The sequence below is a fragment of the Patagioenas fasciata genome, chromosome 3, assembly GCF_037038585.1.
Source record: "Patagioenas fasciata isolate bPatFas1 chromosome 3, bPatFas1.hap1, whole genome shotgun sequence".
Lineage (NCBI taxonomy): Eukaryota > Metazoa > Chordata > Aves > Columbiformes > Columbidae > Patagioenas > Patagioenas fasciata.
In genome coordinates this window covers 91,308,634-91,323,678 of record NC_092522.1, presented here as the reverse complement: position 1 = coordinate 91,323,678, position 15,045 = coordinate 91,308,634, and the positions used below count along the sequence as shown (strand labels likewise).

Here is a 15,045-nt window from a genome sequence, read left to right as displayed (position 1 = left end):
CACCTTTGAGCAGATTTGCTCACTGATGACCTCCAGAAGTCCCTTCCAAACTATATGAGTCTGTTAGTCTGTGATTCTGAAATTTTGTGGCTGCATCAAAACCGACAGCACTCCTTGGCTGGTGCTGTCTCCGAAACGATCCGGCTGGGGAGAGTGCTAGCTGACCAGGGGGAAAGCCGGGGCACTGGCCATGGTCACAATTTAACAGTGAAAGAGACTAAGTTATGATAGAATCATAGAATAGTTTGGGTTGGAAGAGACCTTAAAAGGTCATCTAGTCCAACCCCTCTGCAATGTGCAGGCACATCTTCAACTGGATCAGGTTGCCCAGAGCCCTGTCCAGTCTGGCCTTGAATGTCTCCAGGGATGGGGCATCTACCACCTCTCTGGGCAACCTGGGCCAGTGTTTCACCACCCTCATTGTAAAAAAATTCTTCCTCATGTGTCTGGAATGGTTTAAGTAAATAAACACAGTTTCCAAACATGGAAACATAAATATGGAAAATGAAACACTACTTTATTTTCATGCAAATGCTGTTAGCTTGTTCACTTGATTCATGGCAATAGTTAGAAATGTGAAATCCAAAAGCTTGTGCACACCATTACAACTGTATGCAAATCTTTCAATTAGTAGTGATATTTGCACTTTGGTGGGTTGAAAACCCTTTTTGAAACCGGAAACTGAATTCCAGAACCAAACTAGAGTTCTTAATGTTATAATAATAAATTATTAGATATAATACATATATCTAATTATTAATTCCTTACTCCTGGTTAAGATCCATTCATATCAAGATTTATAAAACATTATGACTTTTAGGATGACTCAATTTTCCCCATACAGAAGATGGTATTTATACATATTTTAAGCAGGTTTTCTGGAAAACTGGGAAGCTGGGAATCTTTCCTGCACTTTCCGAGTTCACGGTGTTATTTCTAGAGGGAAAATATAATCCAAAGCAACTGAAGATGCCCTGCCATCAGCCTTTCTCTGTTTAATCTATTAGCCACTCAGCTGTATAATGTATTATCTGACACACAGTGATAAGCAGCTTAGCTGTCCGAGATAATTTTAAATATGTTCAGTTTAGCCTAATTCCACAGTGCTTCATGACGAGACACCCTGATGTCCATCTGGAGCCCTTTGGAAATCACTGCAGCCATGTGTAGGGATGGGGTCTCTCCCGGCTTTGGAGGAGAATATACTTGCCAATTGTCTGGTCTTTCCTTCATTTCTAAAACACTCTCTTCAGCTCCTGTTCATGCACTTAAGAAATGAAATATTCACTTCAGTCCATGCCCTAGAAAACAAAAATATCCCTACAGTAGATCATCCAGAAGTTTTTAGGTTAGAATGGAACTGCCTTGATCTCTTGTTTCATGAGTTCTGCTGGAAAAGACACATATTAAAAGAAGAACCCCTACCTACCCTGCATTTTCCATGCTTTAAAAATACACATTTTTAGTATTTTGTTAATAGTTTATTGGAAGATTGAGAATCACTCTAATTACTTGTAAAGTTAATGTCACCTTGGGAAAAAACCCTGAATAATCTGATTTCTCTTGAGTCTGCTGAAAGCCCTGACACTAATACGCAGGTGAGGTAGCAGTTATTGCTTCTTTTTGACACCTGTCTGAGGCCTAAGGGATAAAGACTCTGTAATGACAGATCATCTCAGCCCCCTCTCCACTGTGGCTCCAACTGTCCCTGGCATGGATGCGTGGACTCCTTTTGCTGTTCGGGGAGCTCCATCTGCAGCTCAGTGATCACAAGCTGAATTTTAACCAATAGATATAAATACATTTGATGGGGATGATGGATGTGATAGTCAGCCCTAGACAGTCACTGGCAAGAAAACAGTGTGGGTTTTTTTTGTTTGTTTGTTTGTTTTTTGTTTGTTTGGGTTTTTTTGGGAAATGGGAACAAGCCGAGGTGGAAGGAAGCAGTTAAGGTAACTATAGAGCTCAAAAATAGTATTCACTGGTATTAACATTGGCTAAATATAATAAATACAGCACTGACTAAAACACAGGTCTACCTGTATTGGTAGGTGAGAATTGGTGAATATTGCTTGTGGTAGGAAAAGGAGAACAAGCACAAGTTTCTGCTTTTTTTGCTTGATTTTTCTATTCATTCTTTGCATAACACAATCACAGCCCTCAGATCATCAGCTTAAAAAAAAAAATCTGCTCAGGCTTCTTCTTACATATTCCAAAATGCCTGTTTCAAGGGGACTGCTTGTACTCCTTTTGGTAGGAAATTATATTCAACATTTGAGCTAAAGGTCATATAACCTCAAACAAGATGGGTGCCAGTGCAGAGAAAACTGAATAGAGTGGTACAATTTCCACAGGATTTAAAATTAACCTCATTGAATGATTGGCTTACATTTCTAATCCGATATATTGGGCTAAATATAGCCTTTGAAGACAATTTATTTCCATACAAATAGTCACTGCAGGCTAAAAATGAGTAAAAATGTAAATTAAAAAAGAAAAATGTTAAATTAAATTATAGACAAACGGTCCATCCTGTTAGAATATTGACCTGAAACAGCACATATAGAAGACACCTACAAGGGAGAGAAGGCAAAAGGGAAAAAATAAATGGAGAAATTAGTATGTTTGAAAATGTATTTATAGAGGGAGAGTTTCTGGTACTGTCAGCAATTTCTGTCAAAGATTTACCTTCAGAGGCTTCTCTGTTGACTTTCAAACATTTCATGTTTTATTACTGCACTTTAATCATTAACTATGAATGGCGTCCCTGGATGATCTGCAGGAGCTATGAATCATTAATTATAACTAAATCAAACCCTTTCTTTTTTTCTTTTTTCTTTTGTCATTAAAATAAATAAATACGAAATAGATTCCAAAATAATCAGGACAACAACCAATATTTTAGGAAATGCTACAAATAAATACGATGGAAAACCCTGAGGTCAGAGAAGTAACCAGAGAGTGGGGAGCTGAGATTAAGACTGTATGCAGGGTTTTTTGTTTTTTTCCTTTATTCTCCTAAATTCATGAAGAATGAAAATATCATAACATGCATTATGTAGGCAGGTGGAATTCCAATTATATTAACTCCATACTAATATTTTGTAGATAAGAAAGCTGCTTCTGTGTGAGAACCAGCTCTGTGGCACTAAACCCGTTTGGGAACATTCTTTCATTTCCCATATTAGTGCAAGACATGAATTTCCATGTGACAGACAAAAAAAGATTTGCTTCACTGACAAAGGTTCCTATCTCTGTTGGAATTCAGTGAGCTCCAAACATAGGAGAAATGTTATAACCCAGTTCACTTGGTTTTATTTATTTGTTAGTGTAACTTGTACCAAGAAGTATAAATAGCTTTTAGTTCCTGGGGAAGTTCACAGCACTGTTTTTAATCAGTCTTACAAGAAATTTGCTCTGAATCCCTAGGGAGTTTATTCTTAATACATTAATTCTGGCCTATGAGAGAATAATCTAATGATCTTCATTATATCCAAGCCCCACAAAAATCAGTCTCATTGGTTCAACATCTAGATGCAGCTTTCAGATAAACAGATGAAACAACCCAGGCTTTAAAGTAACAGCAACATGGAGACAGTGTGAAGATAGCACAGGTAAAGCTGAATCTGAGCAAGGTGGTTATGTCTGTAGGTATGAAAACCATGACTAACAATTATCTACTGCTTGTCATGCTTAATGGCTGCATTCCAGGGAGTGACAAAATTGAAAGATCCTGAAAGAAATATTGAGAGACTGTCTCTCAGAAATTGCTTTAAAGAAGATATACCTGCAACACAGTAGGTCAGTGGCAAAACTCAAAACCAAGCCAGGTTTCTTGGTGTGTAGGCCAGTGTCTCACCGCTGGGTCATGCTATGGAAGGTTTGTAAGGCAGTCAGATCTTAAAAAGAAGTCTGCTGGTTGAATTCATGTTGATTCACAGTTGCTATCTCACAACTTGAATCTGCAACCTGTTTTGCTGTATATTGTTCATTCACACAGATAGTCCCATTTATTTCACTGAATGCTACTTGTGTGAGTGAAATCTTCTCAACAGGAATAAGGACTGCAGGTACAGACTTCAGTGATTGCATGGGGAGGCAGGCAAGTGAATTGACATGAAGAAGCTAAAGCAACTCCCGTGAGCATATGAAACAACATTTTTCCATTCTGTGGAGTCTTCCATGAGGTCTTTGCTGGACCCTTGCTTCTCTGTGACCCACTGATGATGTGAGGGATCTCAGGAGGAACCCTTCACACTGGTCTCCTGTGCAGCCTACTCTGTAGTCCAAAAACTCTGAGAAAGGGATGGGTACATGACCTGGTATCTAGATTCCTTTAAGAATCCAATTATGATACCAAAGTATCTATTATGGTGAGTTTAATATTTCTCAGACTTTCCTAGACTGAGGTCATCAACATTAAAAAGTTAATATTGTGGGGTTTATGTTTGTTTGATTGGTTTGTTTTGTTTTGTTTTTGTTTTGTTCAAGTGTAGAAAGTAGACTGGGTATCACAGGTGTTTACCCATTTAGGGTCTGATACAGCTCTGGTACCAATTTGTCCATTGGTGGTCAAAAGACAACTTTTTTTATACAAGTGAGAAAATGATGCATTTCCAGGAGTTATCTAAAAGCTGCCTATGCTGACCAATTCATGGCTAAAATAGCTTATGATTGAGACAGGTATGATGTCTACAATAGGCTAGTTTGCTTGCATTGCTCTTGCAGACCTTAAGATTTGAGGTGCATTTCTACTTGTGCAACAACCTCCTTAATATTTTTATCTTTTAAAATTTAGCCAACTCTTTAGCATTTTTATGTAGCTCAGGATCATATTCTGCACTCAGATTCATGCTCAAAAGCATCCGAGAGCAAAAGGTTGCTGTGAGGTTTGGCTACAGAGTTTCTTGGCCATACCTTCTTCAGCTATTTTATATCTGTTATTCTGAGAGTAATTCTAGTTGACTCCATCTGCATCTAGAAAAACTCAATAGCAGCTTTGATGTGCTTACCCTTGCCATGCCACTAGTACAACAGCAGATTTGACCCTGCTGGCTGCGTGATACGTCTGTTGCTTAGTGAAACAGGAAATATGTATCTTGAGAAGATGCTCTTGATGAATTGAGCAAATAATATTTCTTGCAGCAAGATTAATTTTACTAACCTCTCATAACCTCTCATTTGTCTTGCCATGTTTGTTTTACAGATTTCCAATGAAGACCAGTTGTGTGCCTTTCACCATCCTTTTTCAATTAATTAAAAAAAAAAAAAAAGTGTTGAATTAGGTTTTTGTTCTTACCATCCAAGTCATGCTCTGCACAGTCTGGAAGCTGTTCTAAGCTGTGCCTTCACTGACAGAAGTGATGCATACTTATTGTGTCAACCAGCAGTTCTCCCACTGGAAGAAGATGGACACAAAGTGCATCATTTTTTTTCTGCAGAGAAGAGCTGGTGAGGTCAAATATGGCTAGGATAACAGTACTGAGTTTTGCAGCTGACTTGTGGAAAGTGCTACACATGCTGCTTAGCATTTTCACCACTTTACATTTTCAAACTGAGCGACAGTTATACGTTAATTAGTCCTCTACGTAGAATATTACTTCCCAACTGCTACCTCCTCAGTACCATTATGGCAGTAGAAAATAAATCTCAGATAGCTCTGAGACAGAGTAATGGCTGCACTGAAGAGCTGATCTGGGAAAACATGGTGCAAAAAACAGGCCATGGAAATGCAAAATGTAACAACCTTTATGCTACAAATCTGAAAGGAATAAATAAATGTTAGCAAATTTTGCAGGGTTACTTTACCAAATAATACAAAAAGTGTATCTGCTTTGACAGGCAAGTTCGTGCTTAGCAAAAAAAAGCGCCTTGGTTGAGACTAATAAGGCAATGATTTGTCTACCCATCACTTGAGAAGTCATATGATTTTTCTTTTCTTTAACTGCTATTTAGTCTGGCTTACCTTGTCTCCTACATGCTCCTTTGTTCAGCACATTAGTTGCCAGGTGAGGCAGCTGGTTTGAGCCCAGTGTGCTCCTGCTCTGAATCCACATCTCTTTCACTTCTGTCCAGGCAGGAGAAGGTTCTCTCTGTTCAAACTAAACCATGAAATTGCAATCAGTTCCCACATAGGACAATACAACCTGCCTACAGCATGTTCCCAGTCACTGCTGCCACATTTGCTTTTCTGCCTTCTCTCCCCACCAGGTCCAGCTCCAAATTGCTGGTTCCTGGTTCCTAAAGGTCACCTCAAACCTGTGCCCAAGTACAGTCTTGTGTCCACACCATGCAGATGTGGCCTCCATTTCTGGGCTTGAACCCCTGCTTGAAATGCAATGGACACATAATCTTGATGCTCAAATTTATGTCAGCTTTCCAAGTCTGAGATTTTTTTCCTCTGTCCTGTGATACTTCTAAAATCCTCCTAAGTACTATAAAAATAATAACTATTCTTAGTTTATTTGGTGCATGCACTTCAGGAAAGACGCCAGTATTCATGTACTCAGCTGCTTCTTTTTCTCCACAAGATTACTCGCCCTTTGTCCTTGTATACATAAATATTGCTGACCCACTTCTCCAGCATCCTGCAAGAAATGAATCTTGTAAAGTGCCTTGTCAGAGTGGAACTGGACAGGCTGGGAAATGGCCAAAATGAATGTGGTGGTAGATTTCTTTTCCAAGGGCTTGGCAGAAGGTCCCCCAGAAAAGGGCTGGCAGGAATGTAATGCTCTATGATTGCTCCCTGAGTACACTTTGCATCTTGAGCATTCACTAATTTAAGTTTTGTTGGAACTGCAGATGGGGAAATGAGAGTTGTGGGGGCTTTAATCCCTTATCCTTGTGCAGTAACATAGATTACTAAAGGTTATCCAAATTAGCAGAGATAAAGATGAATACTTTCCCTAAATTGGAAAAAAAAAAAAAAGCTGCTCAGAAGTTTGGTTTCACCAAGTAATGCAAGCCTACAAGCTTGACATTGTTGAGCCTGATTTGCTTGCAATATGTTGGGCTGAAGGAGCCGAGGGGGTAGAAGGCACTGACTGAAACCTGCCTGGCTCCTGCTCCTCAGTCAGAGCCACCAGCTTCTGCAACAGTGGGATCCTCAAAGTCACGGGTGCAAACTGAACTCTGACACATCTAACACAATGTAGCTGTAAGTGTAAGGAATGATGAATGATTTTATATGGAACATGAAGGATGTTTTTACTGCCAGGTTCAGTTAGTGGAAGTCAGATGACTGAGCCACATCAGATGATGAATTTCACAGGAAAATGTTTTTCTTTTCAAAGGTCCTTAATATTAGGAATCCATGGAGGGAATCAAAGCAGCCACAGATACTAACAACTAGTCATGCTAAAGGGCAGCAGCTGAAAATAATGGACTTTTACATAGCTTTGGAGTTATCTAGGTGTATTTAGATTTAAATGGCATGAAGGAAGGTTTACTCAGCTCTTTTGTTTGGTTGGTTTTGTTTGTTTGTTTTGGTTGGTTGGTTTGTTTTCTGTCAGCTCTGTAAAGAGATGGTACAAAGAACAGCCATACCTTTCTGCTTCCCTCAACATGCCATAAATTTGTGAATGCAAGAATCAAAACCTTTCTCAACACTGTTCCAGCTCTGTCTCTTCCCAAGAGCCAGTTTTAATAACTGGGCTTTTTAGTAGCTTCAGTCAAAAGAGAAAAAGCTTTATCTTGGGATGTTATCTCTAAAATCTGACTGTGGTGAAATGCTCTGAATGTAAACCTCTGGTCACAGCCAAGGTTCTGGAAAAATAAAATAGTCCTGCATGAAATGGAGTTTGTTATTGGAAGACTTATGTTGTGATTTACAAAACCTCTGAAGCCATTTTTGCAAGGGATAGGGGGATCTTGCCTAGGAGCTGCCTGACCTGTTGTGCATGCAGAGGAGTCACACCAGTGTGCACGACCCACAGCTGCAGGCATTAATGCACAGCGTGTGCTCTGGAGGTTCCTTCTGTGATTAAACCGAGACATCAAAATATGGTGTCTTCCAGGACGTATGTGGAGAACCAGGCTGCAAACAGCATTATCTCGTATGCTTTCAGGCTGTGTCTGGCCAAGATATTTATAGGCTATCAGCCTCCACATTGAGTGTCATTACTCAACAAGTGGAAGAATCCTGTACTTACATCACATTGTTTCGGCCATTTTATATGTTTTAGAGCATTTAAGTTATCTACTTTCTCTTGGGGTCTGTGGTGTGAGATCATCTGATGATACTCTGTAACTCTATTGAAACTGGAGCATTCTGTTTTCTCCATTATATATCTTTTTCTTTTGCTGCTCTCTAGCATGGCGGTCACATTTCTACAGAGGGAGATTGCTCAGGACAGTCAGAGCTTTTAACGACACTCTAAACCAGTAATTTTCAACATGTTTTGATATTTAGAATTTTTTTAAAGTGCTAAAGACCCCTTTAGAAATTTCAAGTATGCAAATAATTGCAAAGAATTTACTACTTCTTAGCAACATTTCAGAGAACCCAGAGAAATAACTGATAGGTACCAACAACCCACAGACCAGAAAACTCCTAAAGTACCTCAGCCCAGAGTGCTCCTTTCAGGTCAGAGATGAACCCATCTTAATCACTTTTTCAGTCCTGAGTAGAACATTCGGTTTCTCCAGGATTTTTCTCTTATGCCTGTTGCGTGTTGCTATACAAATAATCTTTTATCGTAATTAAAATCTTCTTTGTCCAAGGTTGCACTTTTATACTTCTGTTTTCACATATTTGCAAGCTTTGGTTTGTGTGTTCTTTGTTACCTTAGCAGCAGTAAAGTTCTGTTTAATCTTCCATGAAGATCTGGTATAACAATGAATCATTCTTACCATGAAAACTTTAGAAACTACATCCTACCCCCCATAAATCCACATTTTAGACTCCAGTCTCAGAATGCAGTGTTTGTGTACCTCCTGTAAACATGGAAAAGTCCTCATAAATCATTTTAACGATGTTTTTAATTTGTTACATTTCTTCTACTTAACTACATGTTTGCACCATTTGGTCTTTGAGCCTCTAGAAGTGTACGAAAGAAATGGAATTAAAGGTATGGCTTCAGGACATTTACCAGCAGCAGCTGCAGGATGGAGGGTGATGGCCAGTTCTAACCTGTACCCCACCTGAAAGTGCAAAATGTCACGGGACAATGTCCGTCAGGTTTTACCCTCCACAGAGTAATAATTATCTGCTTAAGAGCCATGTAAAGGATGGGGCCACTCTACGAGCTTTGAAATGTTCAGCTTCTCAGTGTAATATTTGTTTTTCCTAAGTTTCTGGATTACTTCCATGACAGCTCTAGCTTCTTTGTGTGTATGGAAACCCTAGTAAAAGAGTGAAATGAAAAAGCTCTCTGGACTCTCAATGCCCATGCTACATCAACGTTGATACTGAGAAGTTACAGGTGCAAGAATTTTCACCCAAAATGTTACAAATTGACTTATAAAAATGGATAATTACATGGAAATTCGTTGAAATACAGCTTGAGCTTGGTCAAAATCTGTGTCAAAGGGTGTTTGAAAGGACACTTTAATTAAGTTGCTGTGTTCATTGTCAAGTACTTGAATGTGGGGAGGAAGCCCCCTGCTCTGTCTTTGATGGTGTCTCTAAAGATGTGTGGAATAAAGATGCTGAGGTGTTGACTAGAAGCTCTGTTAAGTGTGATGGATGGAAGATCTCCATGAGCTCTGGTACTTTAGCTCAGTTTGGGTCTATCAACTCTGGCCATGAGTTTGGCTGCTCTGACTCTGTTTTTGAAGTTCAAGCTATAGGAGTCTACTCACTCAACGGATACAGGAACAAAAGGGAGAATAATAGCAATGAAAATAAGAATGTGTGTTGGCTTGGCTGGTTGAGGATAAGGTTGGGGCATTTGAAATGGAATAGTGGGTTTGAATTCTTAGTTTTTACCTGGTTTTACTTTTCCTACCACCTCTTTTTTTTCCCATAGCTTTTGAAAATTTATGCTGCTCAGTAACACTTTCAAGTGAACTGAAATGAAAGCTGTTTGTCTTCCAGATGGGAAAGGAGACTAGATTTGTGGCTTTTGGAGCTGACAAAGTAGAGGACTTTTATCAGGAGAGGGAACAACCTTAAAAATACCTTAGTTACAGTCCCATTACAATTTTTTAATTTTATTATTTACATTTCATGCTTTTTCCAGTTAGTTGCCACTGCCACATGATTTCTCTAGGTTATTGGTTATGTGGCAAAGCTGTCTCTGAGAGGCAGGAACATCCTCTTCTGTTTAGTGAGAGTTAAAGATGTTCAGCACCATTCAGAATCAGACTTTGGTATCTTTTTTCTGTTGTTCTGTATTAAAGAAATATACTAGAAGGCAGGAGTTATAAATATTTTAATTTAATACTATATTTTAATGCTTCAAGAGAATTAAATACAACCAGCTGCAGTGAATTGCTCTGATTCTGTTTGTTTCACATAATAACAGTATGGCAAAACTAGAATACTAAACCCAGTATTTTCTAGTAGAGAGTAAATAGGGAAGTGGGAAGTAAACATCTCCATCTTTTAAAGAGAAACACAGAGAAATATGTTACCAGAAATAATCCTGCAGTGTGAAGGAAATTCACTGAGTAAGGTAATGGGGATTTTCAGGCAAATTCATATAATTACTTGCCTGTCACAAAATTTTAACAAGTTACTTAGAGTTACCTTACAAACCAACATAAAAAAAAGTTTGCCTTGTTTGCTCCTTTTGCTGGTTGTTCAGTAGCAATTAACCAGTAAACACTCGTTGGTCACTGGTTTGTGGTTCCCACAGTAAAAGTTGTGCTCAAATGAAGAGAGGAGCACTGAAGTGAGAAAATCTAAACCTTTGTACCTAAGTTTATTCCAATGAAGTTCGCTCTTTTCAACGAGCACTCTCATGAAAGCAAAGTCATGCAAAGTTATAAATCTTTGCAGGATTGCTACCTGAATTCCCATTACAGGATTGGATTTTATATTGCTGATGTTGAACTCTGCTCCAAAGGACAGTGAAGTCAGTGGAAAGCCTACCAGTGACTTCCACAAGATATAAATCGAGCTCAAAAAGAGCACTGAGCGTCCTGGTTGTTTTTTATGGCTCTCACTAGGTACCTTCCAGGAGACGTGCAGAATTTCAAAATAACTGATCAATATTAAAATGTAAAGAAGCTTCAGGGACGTATTTGGCAGTGAGTTGAGGTCTGTGCTTAGCCTGGACTTTGGAAGTTCACTGAGGGTGGTCTCCATGCAATGATGTGAAGGAGTCTGACACCACACACTTCATTGTCAGCGTGAAATGGTGGGGAGGAAGAGTTTAGTCAGAGGGAATGAGGGACAACCTGGCTGCAGGTAGGGAAGGAAGAGGATGAGTGTGATGACACATACAAAGCTGCCAACTACATGTTTTTGAGTCTTTAAATAAAGACAGACTGCATCTTCACAGACCCAAAAGCTGATGAGGGCTGTAGGGATTCCCCTCAGTCACTTGCAGATGAGCTGACTGATAAAGGGTTATTTGCAGTTATCTGCTTATCCTGTTGATTAATAACATCTGTTCCACAGCTGACAATATTGAGAACTGCACATTTATACCAGGGAGAGAAAACAGACAGTGCTGTTTAACTCCTTTGAGATGTAGGAGGTAGCAGAGCCCTCTTGCTCAGCCACCCACCTCCCTTGTGTTGTCCCTTTTGCCCACTCTGCCAGGAATGTGCCATTTTCCTCCCCTTCACCAGGGTAAATGGTGGCCAGTGGGGCTGGACCCCTGCCCAGGGGAGGAGAGATGGTGGCTCTGGACGAGGCAGGAGGGCGAGGAGCAGCTAGGTGGGCCGGGCTGTGAGGGAGGAACAGCCCTGATGGTGGAGGGGGTGAATTTAAGCTCGTCGTTCATCATGCTCCGGGGCCACCTTGACCCACTGGGCAGCCCCGGGCGTTGGGGACACGGCAGCTTGCAGCCCGTACGCTGCCGGCTCGGCTGCGCTGGCCCGCCCGAGGAGAACTACAGCGCCCGTCGGCCCCTGCGCGCTGCCCCCACCTTTCCCGCCTCTTGCCGTTATCGCTGCCTCCTGTCAGCGAGGCGCCGGACCCGGCTCGCCCGAGAGGGGCTGCCGCCGCGGGGAGCGGGGCGCTGCGGGGTGGAGCGGGGCGGTTCCAGCTCCGGTCCTGTCCTGCGCGGGGGAGCGGTGTCCCCTCAGCCACACCGCCCTGTCCCGTCCGGTCCCGTCGCCGCGGCGGCGGCGCGGCTCATGAGGTGAAGATGGTGATCCGCGTCTTCGTCGCCTCCTCCTCGGGCTCGGTGGCGGTGAGTGGGGGCGAGCGGCGGGGAGAAAGGAGAGGAGCAGGGCGGCCGCGGCCAGGGCTCAGCCTGCGGGGCCGGGGACAGCGCAGGGCGAGGCTGCCCGCGGGTTGTCAGCCGCCGCTGGTCGTCCCCGCGGTGCCCAGCCTGCCCGCAGCTCCCGGACCGAGCCCGGCACGGCGGCGCGGAGCGGAGAGTCGGCGGGCTGCAGCGAAACCGAGTGTGAATTTGCCGAGGTTGCGTGTGCGATGCGGGGGAAACAAGACAACTCACCGCCCCGCCTCGCCCCGCGAAAGGCTGCCAAAGCTCAACTTGTTCTTAAATCGCATCTAGCAAACCGAACCCCGCTGAAACCTCTTCGTAGAGGACAAATATTGGGTGTGTTTGAAGGGTGTTAAAGGTGATTAAATTGGGCTACACTTGCCCGCCCGGGAGGGGAATTGGGCTCCCCGGGGCAGGGGACGCTGCCCTGACCGACGCTGAGCCTGGTGCGGTGTCCTGGGGCACGGCAGTACTGCGGGTCTGGAAAATACATACAGCGAGAGCCTGGAGACAAACTTCAGGCCAACTAGCACCTCTCTGCGTCAAGAAGTACTTTGGAAAAGGTACAACTCCTTTTAAACTCAGTTTTGAAAGGCATCACTGCGTCCTCTGCTTAGTTGAAGCTTTTATAGCTTTCTCTTGTTGAATTAATTATGCATGTGACCTATGAATTTCCATATTTTCATATAAAGTGACAGCTCTGATTTCTGTTAAGGCAATCTGAGCGTAAGCGTTCCACTGAATTTGTTCTTTAATGAGAAACATCAGAAGGATTTAGATATAACTGCTATTCTTTATGCTTCAGCAGCAAAGGCATTTTTGCATTGCGGAAGGATGTAGCACTGTATTTTCCTATCCGAAGGTTCATGGTGTGTTCACTTCCTTCAGCCTTTTACTGTGCAGTACTAGTTTTCAGTTCGGTGGCATGGTGACAGGTATGTGCTCTGATATGTTTTGGCATGAGGTGTTCAAAATGATTAGTGGCTGCATTACAGCTAATAAAAACTAATTATCCATTTCAGTAGCCAACTGAGTAAACATAGAGTGTCTTCAGAACTCTATAATCATCTAGCATCCATAATAGAAACCTCTCCATCCCGACATGGGCGGTTCTGGGCAGTTCATTCATGCTGTGGTAGCCCAGAATTGCTAGGTTTAGTTTCTGTTTCATGCTTCATAGCTTTAACAATAGTGCATAGGCTTTTTTTTTTTTTTTTTTTAAAGCGGGGAGAAGAAGGGCCACATAATTAGCTCACTCAAATATCCCTTTCTGACCAGTCTGCAAATATGTTATTGATGGGAGTTTTTATTCTGTCTGCTCCTTCCCCTGTCTCTGCCTGCAAGGTACATATCCTGTTAGCAGCAGCAGTATAACCTTCTTCACTATCTATTAACCCAGCAAACCAAATCTGAGGTTGACAAGCAGTTTAGTTTCCACATCAGTTCATTTGCTGACTTTTTTTACTGTTTGACAACAAGAAGATGACATATAACAGGGATAACAGTTTGCCTACTGGTGATAGTCAACTTTGTCTTCTACACAGCAGTACCTCTGAGTACAGCCTGGCCAGAGACGAACAGATAATTCAGTGATTGGAGGTACTGTTATGCAGAACCAGTGCTGTGACATCTCTTTTCTATCAGTTTTTCTTTATCTGCGTTACTGCAGCATTTAGGAACCTTTATTATTTGGTAGGTTCCTGCTGTGCTCAGTGTTGCATCACTGAGGCTTTTTTTTCTGTTGACTTTGCAGGGGGTGTCCATAGATTATGGCTAAGTGATTGAGGAAATGACAAAGAGAAAATTACTATCAGCTGGCTATGTGGGAATCTGCTTCTGGAGAAAAGGGTGGCAACCATATTGCATGTCTCTAAACAGGGAAGTTTTAAACTGATTTTCAGCCTCCTTGAACTAAACATTAGTGAAAGGAAACAAAAAGTGTTTGCATCATGTAATTCATTGTCGTCTCCTCCAACCTTCAGCATAGGTACCTTAATTACTTCTCAGGATCCTGTGGAATTCATGAGACAGGATGATTTCCCTGTCTAGAGAAATGAGTACCCCCTATAGATCCTACTGTATCTCCTGCTAAAACCTGTCAGAATCCATGGTTTAATTTCCATCTGTAGGTCAGTTTGAGTCAAATTGTAGGCTAGCTGCGTGTGACAGTGGATGTGGCTGAGATTAGTATCTGTCTGACCTGCAGTAATTGACCAAAAACTTCTGTATGTAATATTTACTGTTAAACTAAATGCAATGTCATGGTGACATGATTGACTTTCCTAATCTCACTGGAGACACTTTGTTACATTTCTCTATTTTAAAATGAAAAGTTAATCTAGTCTCTAGAGTAAGCTTTTGGTTTGGTTTGTTACCTCATGAGCAGAGTGCTGTTTAAGCAGGGACACTTCTCAGTCTTCTTTCCCCTTTGTGCCTGGAATAAACTTGGTTTGAGTTTGCAGAGGGAGGGGTAAAGACAGTGATTTGCTTAAATAAAAATATGTTAACTGATGAAAGAGATGAAATACCATAAGCTAAACTCTTTGTGTATGACTCCTTTTGAAATCTTCAGAATACCCAGGTTAAATGATAGGCATTTGGCTGAATCATTCCTGAGAAATATGCTGGTTGTGTAGTCAGCAAAACCTTCAATTGCATAAATATAACTTTCCCTGGAAGCCTTTGAAATTTTTATTGATCCTGA

The 15,045-nt window shown here is 41.5% G+C and overlaps 1 protein-coding gene across 1 annotated transcript in view; it reads left to right on the top strand.

Annotated features, from left to right (window-relative positions):
* Nucleotides 1–11,915: 11,915 nt before the first annotated feature.
* The window catches only part of SH3BGRL2 (SH3 domain binding glutamate rich protein like 2), a gene marked incomplete at its 5' end in the record, with an annotated part of 45,923 nt that continues 42,793 nt past the window's right edge, over nt 11,916–15,045 (top strand). Inside the window, one exon of the mRNA XM_065834069.2 lies at nt 11,916–12,305. Within this exon, the coding sequence (XP_065690141.2) occupies nt 11,916–12,305 (390 nt within the window). The remainder of the gene's footprint in view (nt 12,306–15,045) is intronic.